The sequence below is a fragment of the Pteropus vampyrus genome, unplaced genomic scaffold, assembly GCF_000151845.1.
Source record: "Pteropus vampyrus isolate Shadow unplaced genomic scaffold, Pvam_2.0 Scaffold249, whole genome shotgun sequence".
NCBI lineage: Eukaryota > Metazoa > Chordata > Mammalia > Chiroptera > Pteropodidae > Pteropus > Pteropus vampyrus.
In genome coordinates, this window is record NW_011889030.1 from 608246 (window position 1) to 620418 (window position 12173).

At 34.5% G+C, this 12173-nt stretch overlaps 1 protein-coding gene across 1 annotated transcript in view; it reads right to left on the reverse strand.

The window, feature by feature from the left end:
- CTNNA3 (catenin alpha 3) overlaps window positions 1–12173 on the reverse strand; it is a 1489877-nt gene that overhangs the window by 151787 nt on the left and 1325917 nt on the right. Inside the window, exon 15 of the mRNA XM_023520113.1 lies at window positions 8077–8169. Within this exon, the coding sequence (XP_023375881.1) occupies window positions 8077–8169 (93 nt within the window). The remainder of the gene's footprint in view (window positions 1–8076; window positions 8170–12173) is intronic.

A 12173-nucleotide genomic window follows, 5' to 3' on the forward strand; every position in this document is an offset into this window, starting at 1 on the left:
TGTCTAATAGACTTTTTAGACTAGATATATCTAAAATTAATTTTTGATCTGCCTCAAATAGATCTCCAATCTATTTAATTCAGTTTCCCTCATGACATTTATATCATGTCAATATAAATGGCAAATCCACATTCCCATTCCTCAAGCCAAAAACCTTGAGTTGTCCTCGATGACTTCCTCTCTCTCATACTCGATATCTAATTCTTCAGCAAATTCAGTTGACTCACACATCATCATACATGCTTAGCCAGCAAATTTCAACCTCTCCATTTCTGCTCAACTTGACTAAACTTTAGACAGGCTTCTTCCTGACTCTAGGCCCCAATATCCCTTTTCTAGAAGTGTGTACTTGACATAACTTATAATTGTAAATTCTTTCTTTGCCCCTTAAGAGATAAATATGTCTAAATGCTTCTTGTCATCTTTCCCAAGGACCAGGAGTCATCCCTTTGAAATAATCATCAAAGAAGATAGAGCCCCTAGCTCTCCTATCTCTGTGAGAGAGTGCAAGCCCAACTTTAGAGGGCACTTTGCTCCAAATTGTAAAATTATCCCTAGTCGTAAAGACAGACAAAGTTTATCTCCTTTAGGTAAAGCTAATTAGCAAACACAAATGGCCTATGATCCCCTATACCCCATCTCTGAAAAAGCTTCTGTCCTTTGCTTTAGCAGAGCTGAACATAGACTGAGCTCTGGTCTCTCTCTCTCTTTCTTTTTAATTATTTAGTATTATTATTAAAAATTAATAGCCTTGAATAAAGTTTTCCTTTTCTGTTTAACTTTGTCCAGGGCAATTTTTCTTTGACAGTAGTAATAGTGGAAGTGGTGAAAAAAATAGACAAGTTCAGAAAACCTTTAGAAGATTGTAAAACAGAATATGTTGTAAAATTAGCAGTGGGAAGCACTCAAAAATTATTCTTGGTTTCAGATTTGTGCAACTGAATGTATAGAAGTGCCAGAAGAAATATAGATCTGTGGTTTTAAGATGATGCATTTAGGCTTTGAAAAAGTGAGTGCCATAGGTGTCTGTGAGTCATCTGAGGAGAGGAAACTTACAAGCCTGTCAATATATGGAGCCAGGGTTCAGGAGACCAGATTTGCTTATATAATTTTTGAAGTCTTATGGCTGTATGAAAATATATAGGAAAAGTATAAAGAATTAAAGGATATAGGGTTTAGATCAGAATTCTATTGAACTCTAATACTTGAGAAGTAGACAAAGAGGAAACCAACCATGAAGCACTGACAAAGAACATCCAGAAAGATAGGAAAACAGAGTTACTGCTACACACAGAACCAAAAATACAGAAACCAATGATGAAAGGATGCCCTGCCTATTGTAGTGCCTGCCATCGAATAATGTAATTTTACCCAGGTTTACTGAACTGTGTTCTTCGCAGTAACCTAAACCAAATTATATCATGAAGAAGGTAATGAGATCATGTCTTTCTATATTTGTAGGGTAATTCAGTATAAATTTGAATCATCAAGGGTGTATTCTAATAATAAATGGAACCTGTTAACATGCTGCCAATTTTTAAAACAAACCACCCTTCCTTAGTATGTTTTCAGCTGACTGCATGCTAAAAAGCAGCAATGAAGAAGCTCCCCCATCACCAACATTAATAGAGTGTGTTTTTGTATTTTTTTTATCATGAAGAATCATCTCCAGTATTTTAAGATTTGATATGTTCCACTTCATTTGCTGCTGTTGACGTTTTGAGGTTGTGCTCAGTAACCTAGGCAACTGTTCTTATTTCTGTCCTAATTTACTTCTATTTATAGAGCTTATATAGATTCAATGGCCTCAAAATATTCTTTAAAGCGGAGGAAGTTTACAAACTATTTGCTCTTAAATGAATATAATTTAAAGATATGACAAATTTTAGTCGTCATATAAATAAAGACAACATGTTACAATTTCTTTAATTTTGGATCATCGGTAAATATGATAAATAATGTATCGTTTAAAAGATGACATAACGTTATCATACAAAAATGTAACTATAGTTGGAATTATAAACTTTTAAGTTTTTTTTTTTAATATTATAATCTATTCAACTAAATTTCAGCAATTAGAGACTTCAGCTTCAAATACCTTTAAATAAAAATATGGACTTAGTACTAAAATGAATTATTTTTTCACTCTTCATCTGCAAGATATTATAAGCAAAGTTTAAATTGTGCAAGCCAGAACAAAATTTTTTAGTTAGTTTTTAGGACTTATTAGCTTTCAAGCTACATAGGAAGAGGGAAGAGTTATTAGAACAGATGTCTTTCATGAACGGGTTAGATAAAAAAAGGATGATTTTAAATGATGACCTGCAAAATTGTCTCCAACGTGTATGTGATAAATATCAAAATGACTTGTTTTTTCTTTTCTTTTCTTTTTTTTTTTTATAAGCATGTATCATAAAACTAGGAAATTAAGCCCTGTATAACTTAATGAATGTAACTGAGGACTCTGAGACAGACAGAAACCAATGAATCATCAAGCTACCAAAATTCCACAAAGAAGAAAAACTCCCAGTGCAGGGCTAGGCTTTCAATAATAAAGAAAATAAAACCTTGAAAATTATGGGTCAATCTTTGTTTTATCTCACTATCAAGACTTGTTTTTTGTGATTATTATTTCAGTTCTACATTATTTATGTGACTATATGTACACATAAAAGCGCCAGTGTCATTAAGAATCACATTAATGCCATCTTCCCTTTAATCTCTGAAAGCAGTTTCTAATAAGTCCCCCTCCTTAGGAAAAAACAACCTCGAAAGACTTTTGCTAATAGAATGTCCAGGATGTCAAAAATGTTTAGCACCACAAAACCAGGCAACTAAAGTAATCACATTTCAGAAGACTAACAGACTTGTATTGAAAAAGCTCCTCGAGCTTTTCAAAAGGAAGTCAAAGTAAAACACCAGCACACACAAGCCTACACTTATCATGACATTCAATTTTACCAAAATCAAAATTTATTGAGTATTTCCTATGTGCCAGGAAGTAAACCAAAATTTTCATATATCTAGTTTAATCTTCAAAAACACCTATAAAATAGATACAATCATTATCATCACAATTTTGCAGATGAGAAAACCTAAAGTTAAAAATATAAACTAACTTTTCAAGAGTTTTTCATATATCTAGTTTAATCTTCAAAAACACCTATAAAATAGATACAATCATTATCATCACAATTTTGCAGATGAGAAAACCTAAAGTTAAAAATATAAACTAACTTTTCAAGAGTCCTATGGACACTAATTTGTGGAACCCACAGTTTGACCAAGGTCTATGTGACTCCTAAGTCCATACTCTTAACTTCTACTCTATATAGCAATGCTAGAAAAACAAAATGAGTCACTTACTCACTCATTTCACTCACAAAACTCTTTTAATCCATTGTATTAAGAGTCTTTCTAAATCCATAGTCGTCCCCAGGGTAGGCTTATGGAACATACTTTTAGCTGCCACCCTGCTGACATGTTAGCAATTTCCTAAGTCTCTATTGCTATCGCTGCCCTCATTGCAGACAATAAACCAGAGAAAATTTCTAGAAATTAGCATGCTCCCCATAATGAAATATCACAAGGACAAATGTGACAAGAGACTGACTAAGGAGTAACTACTGCCCATGTCTTCTGGATTCTGCTTGAAGACTTCGGGTTATTGTCCTACAAGGTCCTGTGCTATAAGACTCTACTTGACTGTTATTCCACTTGATCAAGGAGAAGTGATCTTCCAGGGAGATTGTCAGGGTCTGGGCACTACTATACAATTTTCAAATGGCAACCTACAGACTGATTTTGTCATTGATGGAAGATTATAGTATTGGGACACTTAGAAATTTGTGAGGCTTAAACAGATCTGATACTAAGGTTTATGGTCTTTAGTTTTATGAGTCATCTTTCTCATAGAGGAATTATAATATCAACCATAATACTAACTGCAGCAAGAGAGTAGGGTAAAGAGATCTTAAGGGATGATGACATTCTACCTAAGCTTACAAGTGTGCTACACTGGAAAAAGTGTGGTTGATGCTAGAAGACCTGAGACTTGGTCACAGTCTACATGACTTATATAAACTACTGAAATTTTTTTAGTATAATTCCTCAATTAGTAAAATCAAGAAAAAAAAAAAACTTTCAGGGCTTTGTTTAAATAAGGCACCAATTTAGAAATATTCTGTAAACTATAAAGTGTTAAATGATAACTGGCTCTGCTCTGTTTAAATAGAAAATATGATTTTGCATGTATTTAGTACAATCTTTTAGGAAACTTTTAGGATTTACCAAAAAATCTTATCAATAAGTTTAGGACTTTGATTATTTTAATAGGAGTCTATTTTACGTCTCTTTCAAATTTACGTTTTCAAGATTTACCCTTGCTAAGAGCATGAACAGAATAAACAAGGAGCTCTTTGAAGAATATTCTCTAAATCTATAGCAAACTCACACTCCTGTATTGCATCACAGTGGAACGCCTGATCACTGGCTATAACCACTGTATCGAGCCAGTAAGTATTTGTGTTTAATAATTAAGACAGTCATTAATTTCTACTTCTGTTCCTCTGCCACTTCATAAGGCATGCACTATTGGTCTTTTAGTATTTCAGTCTCATTGACCATGAACTCATTATTTGTTGGTTATAGACCTTCACAATGCCCAGTGGCATTTTACACTGACGACAGCAGTAACAGATGATGTTGAGCCAAAGCTACTGGAAATGAAATACAGAAAGTAAAATGATAATAAATAACTGTCACTCTATTACTAAACAGCTCCTGAAATTGCTTCTAGTACATGTTTGAAATAGCAGAGTCTGCATAATATGAGAACCAAAAGCCATAGTAATAGCAGTGAACACAAAGGAACCCAGCCACTTGTCTTCAGCAGTGACTGGGAATTCCTCATTGATCATGGCATGAATATTCAAAGGATTCTCAATGGATTCCACTTCAAAATCTTATGGTATCTTGTCAAATTGATTGTACCTGGGGAATGTGTCAAAAGGTACACTCAGTCCAATGAATATAGAATTCAAGAAAGCAGATAGAATACAGATATAAAGTCTCAAATAGTTACAAGACTAAACATATGAATATATTTCAAGCACAGAGATGTAGTTATAACAAATATAGAATATCGGGGATATAATACCTGACTAATCATAATCTTGCCTGTAGTCAGGTGATTTGAATGAGTGATATATTTGAGTTATCCTCCTTGGTGAGCCATCTCAGGTATGAGAGTGAAATCTGTTCTAGTAAACTCACAAGATAGATATTCAATAAGAGGATGTAATTGGAATTAAATTGCCCATACTGTACAATAATTACTCTTTAAATTTAAATATGTACCCTTCCTCCCTTTTTCAGACCACTGTGTTGTCCTTTATTCTGTTCTCTTACATTCCATAAATGACATCAGGTTTGTCGTGATGATGGTTATTTGTTTGCTTTTTAGTAAAAGATTCATTCTACTTACCCTATGACCTAAGTGAATTGACATGTAGTAACCACCAAGGTTCTTAGTCTGAAAGAATAATCCACTTACTAGGTAAATTATATAAATCTGAGCCTCAGTGATCTTATTAGTAAAACTGTAATAATAATATCATTATAGCAGAGTTAATGTGAAAATTAAAGAAATAGTATATGTAAAGTAACTATATTTTGTTTTCCCACCCCCCTCTCCCAGCAAAAAAGAAAAAGAAGGTAGTTTATTTTGAGAATAGATCTCAGGGAATAGAACTGGGAGCCTGGGAAGAATACATCAGAAAAGAAAGGAGGCCAATCCAAGATATATTATAAAGCCTGCCAATGCCGTAAGAATTGGGGCTTGATCCCGCTGAGAAACTCAAGGACCTATGGAAAATAAACTTCAAATGATCCATCTAAGGAGTAAAAGAGTATTGGTTAAGGATTGCTCTGTGGGGTGTTAGTGCCTCACACAAGCTTGTGTAAGTATTAGAATATCTGAGCAGCTTCCTGAGGGATTCCACATAGCAATTGCAGGGAAGCCTCAGGGCAGGAGGTGAATAAAAACCAAGCTATTTGGAATTTATGCAGGGGAGATTTATAAAAGCTGACAGTCACCAGGTTGAATACAATGTTGCTCCCAGGAAATTTGATGGTCAAGGATCTATCTTGTCACTAGACAGTGGTAAGGCTGTCACCCAGGGGCATTTCAAATGAAATGGATCATCGGGGAACCAAGCAGAGTGGAACACGAATCTAGGATTCAGAGCAGTTTCAGGGTGATATCCACAAGTTTAGAAGCAGTGGCTTCTCTGAAAGATTCTTAAGAGCCAGGACCATGAAGATTATCAACTTCATAACCTACTATGGTCAGCTGGTCATCTAGCTGGCCTGTAATTCCATCCAAGACAAAAGTACAAATACAAATAGTAGCAATAAGAAGCTAATATACTTAGCATATAATTTTAAAGTTTATAGAACACTTTCATATGCATTATCTTCTTTGAAGATGCCAGTGGTGCTGTGAGAAGGTATAATACTATTCTCATTTTTCAGATGAAGAAATTTAAACTTTCTAAGTTTGAAGGGTCTTAACCAAGGCTTCATTGTCTACATGTGACAAACCTGAATGAAAACATAGGTATGTTTATCCTAACCCCCTCATTCTAAAAGTTGCCTTTGTTTTAACAAAATTTCCTCCTATCAGTTACTTTGTAAGCCCTAATATCTACCCACCACTTCTAGTAGCTCAGCTGCAACCTACGTGAATCGCTTGCTCACATCACTGAAAGCATGAGCAGTCTACCATTAGCAAAATTTATTTCCAATTTTATGACCTTTTATAAGGTTTGATATCTTACCAAGGAGGCCTACGAGATTTGAAGGAAACTATCTCCAGATGCTGTGATCCCCCAAACAATTCCCAACATGAACTGGCTTCTAGAGGACTGATAAATAATCCAAATAATCAGCAAGAAATGGAAAACCAAGGAAAGCAACATTTCTGATAAAACGAAAGTGCCATGACTGAATATTCAAGTTTTAGATAATCCGAAGATTTGAAAACATGTAACTTTCTTAAATTTATCTTTTCCCATCTGTCTCCAAATTCTATGTCACTAAATTTAACTAAATAATAATAATGATAATGATGATAATTATACTATTGCTACTACTACTTCTAAAAATAATAATAAAAGATTATTGAGAACTTATTGTGGTCTAGGCACTGTGTTAAGTGCTCTATTAGGTAACTCAGTTAATTCCCACAATAATCCTCATACAGAGAGTACTATTAGTATCTTCACTTTACAAATAAGAGAACTAAAGCAGAGAAAGTCTAAGTAAGTTTCCTAATTAATACAGCAAGGAAGTGGCTCATTAGATGTGTTCCCAGATAGTCTTAGCCACTGTGCCACTCCCAGTACATTTAATTGTCAGAGATCTATCTTGTCACTAGACTGTCGCCCAGAGGCATTCTAAATGAACTGGATCATTGGGGAACTGTGATTTCAGACCCAAGTTTTATAGTTCAGTCTGCAGTTGCAAGCTCTCAGTATCTAGAAAACCAAACTTTAACAGATCCCCGTGCATCAGGTATAAGTAAAGTGAAGTACGGTATCTCAGAGTATTTGAGAAACTGATAAACAGCTTTGGAGAGTGTGTGTGTGGGTGGTGGGGGCAGAGTGGAAATGTATATGTTGAGGGTAGGGGCAGAGGAGGGCATTGCAGAAAGAAAGAAAAGTAGAGGCATACTGCTTCAGAGGTTTATTTGTTCTCTCCCTATAACGTTTTCCTTACAACTTTTTGGTTTCTCTTTTCTACTCTAAACAAAAATGTACACATTTCACTTTGATATTCCCATGACTGCTATAAAGATCAAAAGTGCTTATAAGGTGATTCACTACCTGACCAGAAATGGTATCCCTGTGAGCTCTCAGAATATAGGAAACAATTCCCCTCATGCTGAATTCAGAGACTCTCCTCTCTGTGCTTTCAGAAACCAGCACCAGATCCAGTAGTCCCCACTGTGAGAGGCTGCCTGCATGGACCAGAAGAGGACAGAGTAACAGCTCTCCCCTGAGGGCAGTGACATACCCTGTCAGTTTTGCCTTCGGTCTGAATGCTGGTGTGACTGTGGACCTCATGATCCTCTTCCAGGTCAGAAACATCCTCCAGTTCTTCTGGGGTCTACAAAAAGAAAGCAAATCATTGCTGGTGGGCACACAAACTGGAAAACAGTCTGTCAGTACCACAAAAAGCAAGTATAGAGATAAATATGATCCAGCAATTCCACACCTAGGTATATACCCAAGAGAAATGAAAACACATGTCCACATAAAAACTTGTAAACAAGTGTTCACAGCAGCACCAGTTATAATAGCCAAAAAGTGGAAACAACTCAAATATATATTTACTGATAAAAAGATAAACAAAACATAGTAAATTTATACAGTGAGATATGATTTATAACTCAAATATATATTTACTGATAAAAAGATAAACAAAACATAGTAAATTTATACAGTGAGATATGATTTGGCCATAAAAAGGAAGGCAAGACTGATACATGCTGCAACATGGGTAAACTTTGGACATATCATATTTAGTGAAAGAAGTCAATCACGAAGAACCACATATCGTATGATTCCATTTGCATGAAATGCCTAGACTAGGCAAATCTGTAAAGACAGATATTTGATTAGCGGTCCCTAAAGGAAGGAGTGGGGAGTGGGGGAGCAGTGACCATTATGTGCACGTGGTTTCTCTTTGGGCTGAGAACAATGTTCTGGAGTTAGAATGGTCACACAAACCTGTGAATATACGAAAAATACTGAATTTTACACTTTTAAAGTATTGAAATTTATGGTATACAAGTTATAACCTGATAAATTTGGAAAGAAAAAGAAAAAATTATCAGAAGGGAGTTTTTCTCTCAGTGAGTAGCATTTGGCTAACCAGTATATGGTTCTTTCAAACCAAGGTATTTATAGGTGAATGAAATAATTATCATTAAAGCCATATAACATCAAATGCCACCAAAATTATTAAGAAATTAAATTTTTTAGTAACAGAAACAATAAATAATTTAACAGTAACTTAAGTAATAAATAATTTAATATGAGCTTCAGTGTTTATTCTAAAGAATTGACCTACTTCCATTCCTTTTTTTTCATTTCAGCTTAAATATCTGTTGTTCAAAGGTGTCTTGCTCAAGAATCCCCTAAACTGGATTGGGTTCCTCTGCGAAGCATTTCCTGATTTCTTTACTTTCAATATCATAATGCTGATCATACTTTATTGTACCATTGTTTAGTAAACTGTCCAGTTTGTGAGATAAGGATTAGATCTTCTCTGCTTACTGCCATATCACTGCAACCTAGCACATACATGCTTATAAATCGATGAAGCAAAATTATCAGTGATAGTCAAAAAGATAGTTGGATAAGCAAAACACATCAATAGCAACACAAACATCTGTTCTAACTGTACCTTTACTATGCTTTCATCTTCTGTATTTCAAAATAAAATTCATTTGTTTTATCTTGTTCTTCTTAGTTCAAGGTTTTTATACCCTTTGTCTCACTGGGGCAATAATTTAAAGACATCAGTCATTATTACAAAAGCAAGGATAAGTACTTAACAATAATTAACTTAATATTTGCTTTAGTTTACACAGTCTCAACTTCAAGCTATGATTTCTTTGCTACAAAGCCCTGGTGAGAAATCAAGAACACAAACATTTAGTTTTCATAAAAACAACCAAAAGCAAAGTGGATAATCTCTTATACACATATGACTGTTAAAAACTTAGAATGAGGCAGGATCTGCCACCTTAGACCAGTTTTGATTTCTCTTAAACCTTGCATTGCACACAGGCGCTTTGTTTATTCTCAGAATTGTGAAGAGCTTTCCTTCTACAGAGATGGGAACACAATGATTAGTCCGCATTGTGGAGAAAAACTACCAATTTCATAAACACTAATGGCCTCAGATTCTTTCTCACCTTATGAATCTTTAATCAAAACTTTCTTGGTTCTCTAACACTTACACTAAGCATCACCATCTGTTTGCATTTATTTAACTTACTTTTATAAGATATTAATGGCCTCCTTTTACCAAAGCATTTAATATGCTGAATAATTGTTATCTATATGTTGATCTCTATATGCAATCTTTCGTTGTTGGATCTATAAGCATTAAGATCACAGAGCAATTTAATCTCTTCTTAGGTGTTAATAACATGAGTTCACCACCAAGAAACTTCTACACAATCACATATTTTATTATTAGCCACTTTTGTGTATTCTTTTCACCATTTTCTTGAGAAATATCTTTGCAACTTCCATCCTTAATTCATCACCAGCCCCTGTAATATCTAAATACATTTAGTTGATCAAATTCCCTTCCTTGAGTCTTATTTTGCAACTGAAAGCTCTCTGGTGCCCCTACTGTGATTTGTTTCTTACAAATGTGTCTTGTTTATTCTCTGGGTTATACTCTATCATGTAGTGACATATAACTTTGTCATTGATTTCAATGTTATTCAACCCTCAAATTAAGTGACTTAACAGAAACTAAGAACAACTGCCGCTGTCAGAAGTCACACGTACCATTTTTATTAGTGATACTGCAGAAAGAGATAAGCCTACCATTTACGCCCACATACTTCTGTGCTTTTGTCTTTAGCGCAGGACAAATAATTTTCTTGCTAAGCCACCACAACTGACCTCTTATTTTCATGAACAAAATCAATGAGGGGGTGTTCAAAACACTTGCTGGCAGCATTTTATATTCTGTAAGGCAAATGGTTGGCTGGAGTTGAAAAGTGAAAAGTTAAATATTCAATATTATGGTTTAAATTAAGCAAACTAAAAATGAAAAAGGAGCTTTAGGATGATACATTAACTCCTTCAGGACTGAAGAGAAATAATAATAGAAAAAGCAAGTATTTTTTTCAAATGTGAGAGGAAGGACGGGCTACCCTACATTGTATGCTTTGAAAAACATCTTGTTTTTACTGATCTGGTAACTTTAAAAGGTTAAATAACTGGAAGGTGTATGGGAGGAAATATCTATGTATGAGTTATGTGTGTTTCTAATGAATTTTCTTTCTGTGGAAGGAAAGACCAACCATCTTAAAAGTGGGTTGTGTGGTACAAAGACCCTATACTGTTGAGTACTGCAGACTTGAGTTTAAAATCTGGCATTCCAAGCAGTCATAATGGCATTCCAAGCAGTCATAATGAGACTTTGGAAATTTACACCCTTTAAACTTTGGTTTCCTGCAAACAAAATTTTGGGTAGTACCTTATCCTCAAGTTTGTTTTGAGGCTCAATTGTACTATGACACTTTAAGTAAGCCCACAGACATAGCCCACAGACAAAGCTGGGGTGCAGCAAGTTTGTTTCTTTCTGTTTATTGCTTTTTCTCCTCTATCTTCACTTTCTTGTCCCTGATCCCACTACACTTGGTTTTTGTATTTTTTGATAAAACTTCTGTCGAAATTTGGGTACCTTCATTTTAAGTCAGGTTTATTATTCTGGATTGATATGGTACTTACTAGTGACCTCTAGCTACATTCACCTGACTTGAAGAATATAAGGTCATTGGGATAAACAAGGTTGAATATAATTCCACATGCACCTTTTTTTCCTAAATCTCTTTCAATCTAATTTTAATCATGTATTAGAGTAAAATTACCTCTTAAATTGAACCCAGCAAAAATTCACGGTAACGTAGATTCTTAGGAATGATGAAAATAACTCACGGCTGTCTCTAACCAAGCCCAAGAAGAAGATGCCGATTTTATTCTGGAGAGAGTGTTAGTAAACAGAGTCATTATTCATTTATTTCTCCTATCAGAATTCAGGAAAACTATTTTATATTTCCCTATTTTAACTCTTGCTTGTGAAGCTTTCCTTAGGCAGCCAAGTGATTTGAATTAAGTTTAGCTTCTTCACCCATAAAATGGCAAAAATATCACCCAAATTTTAGGATTATTGCGAAGATATAATAAAATGATGAACTGGCACATTACTCAATGACTAGAAAATACTGACATTTCGATATTGTTTATGATTACTATTATTATAAGATCTATTTATTTATGCAAAAGAGGACACAAACAAGTATATAACTCGAAAATATTCAGGCTGAGATTTTTATGTAGAAACTAGGGCTGTAATAAACA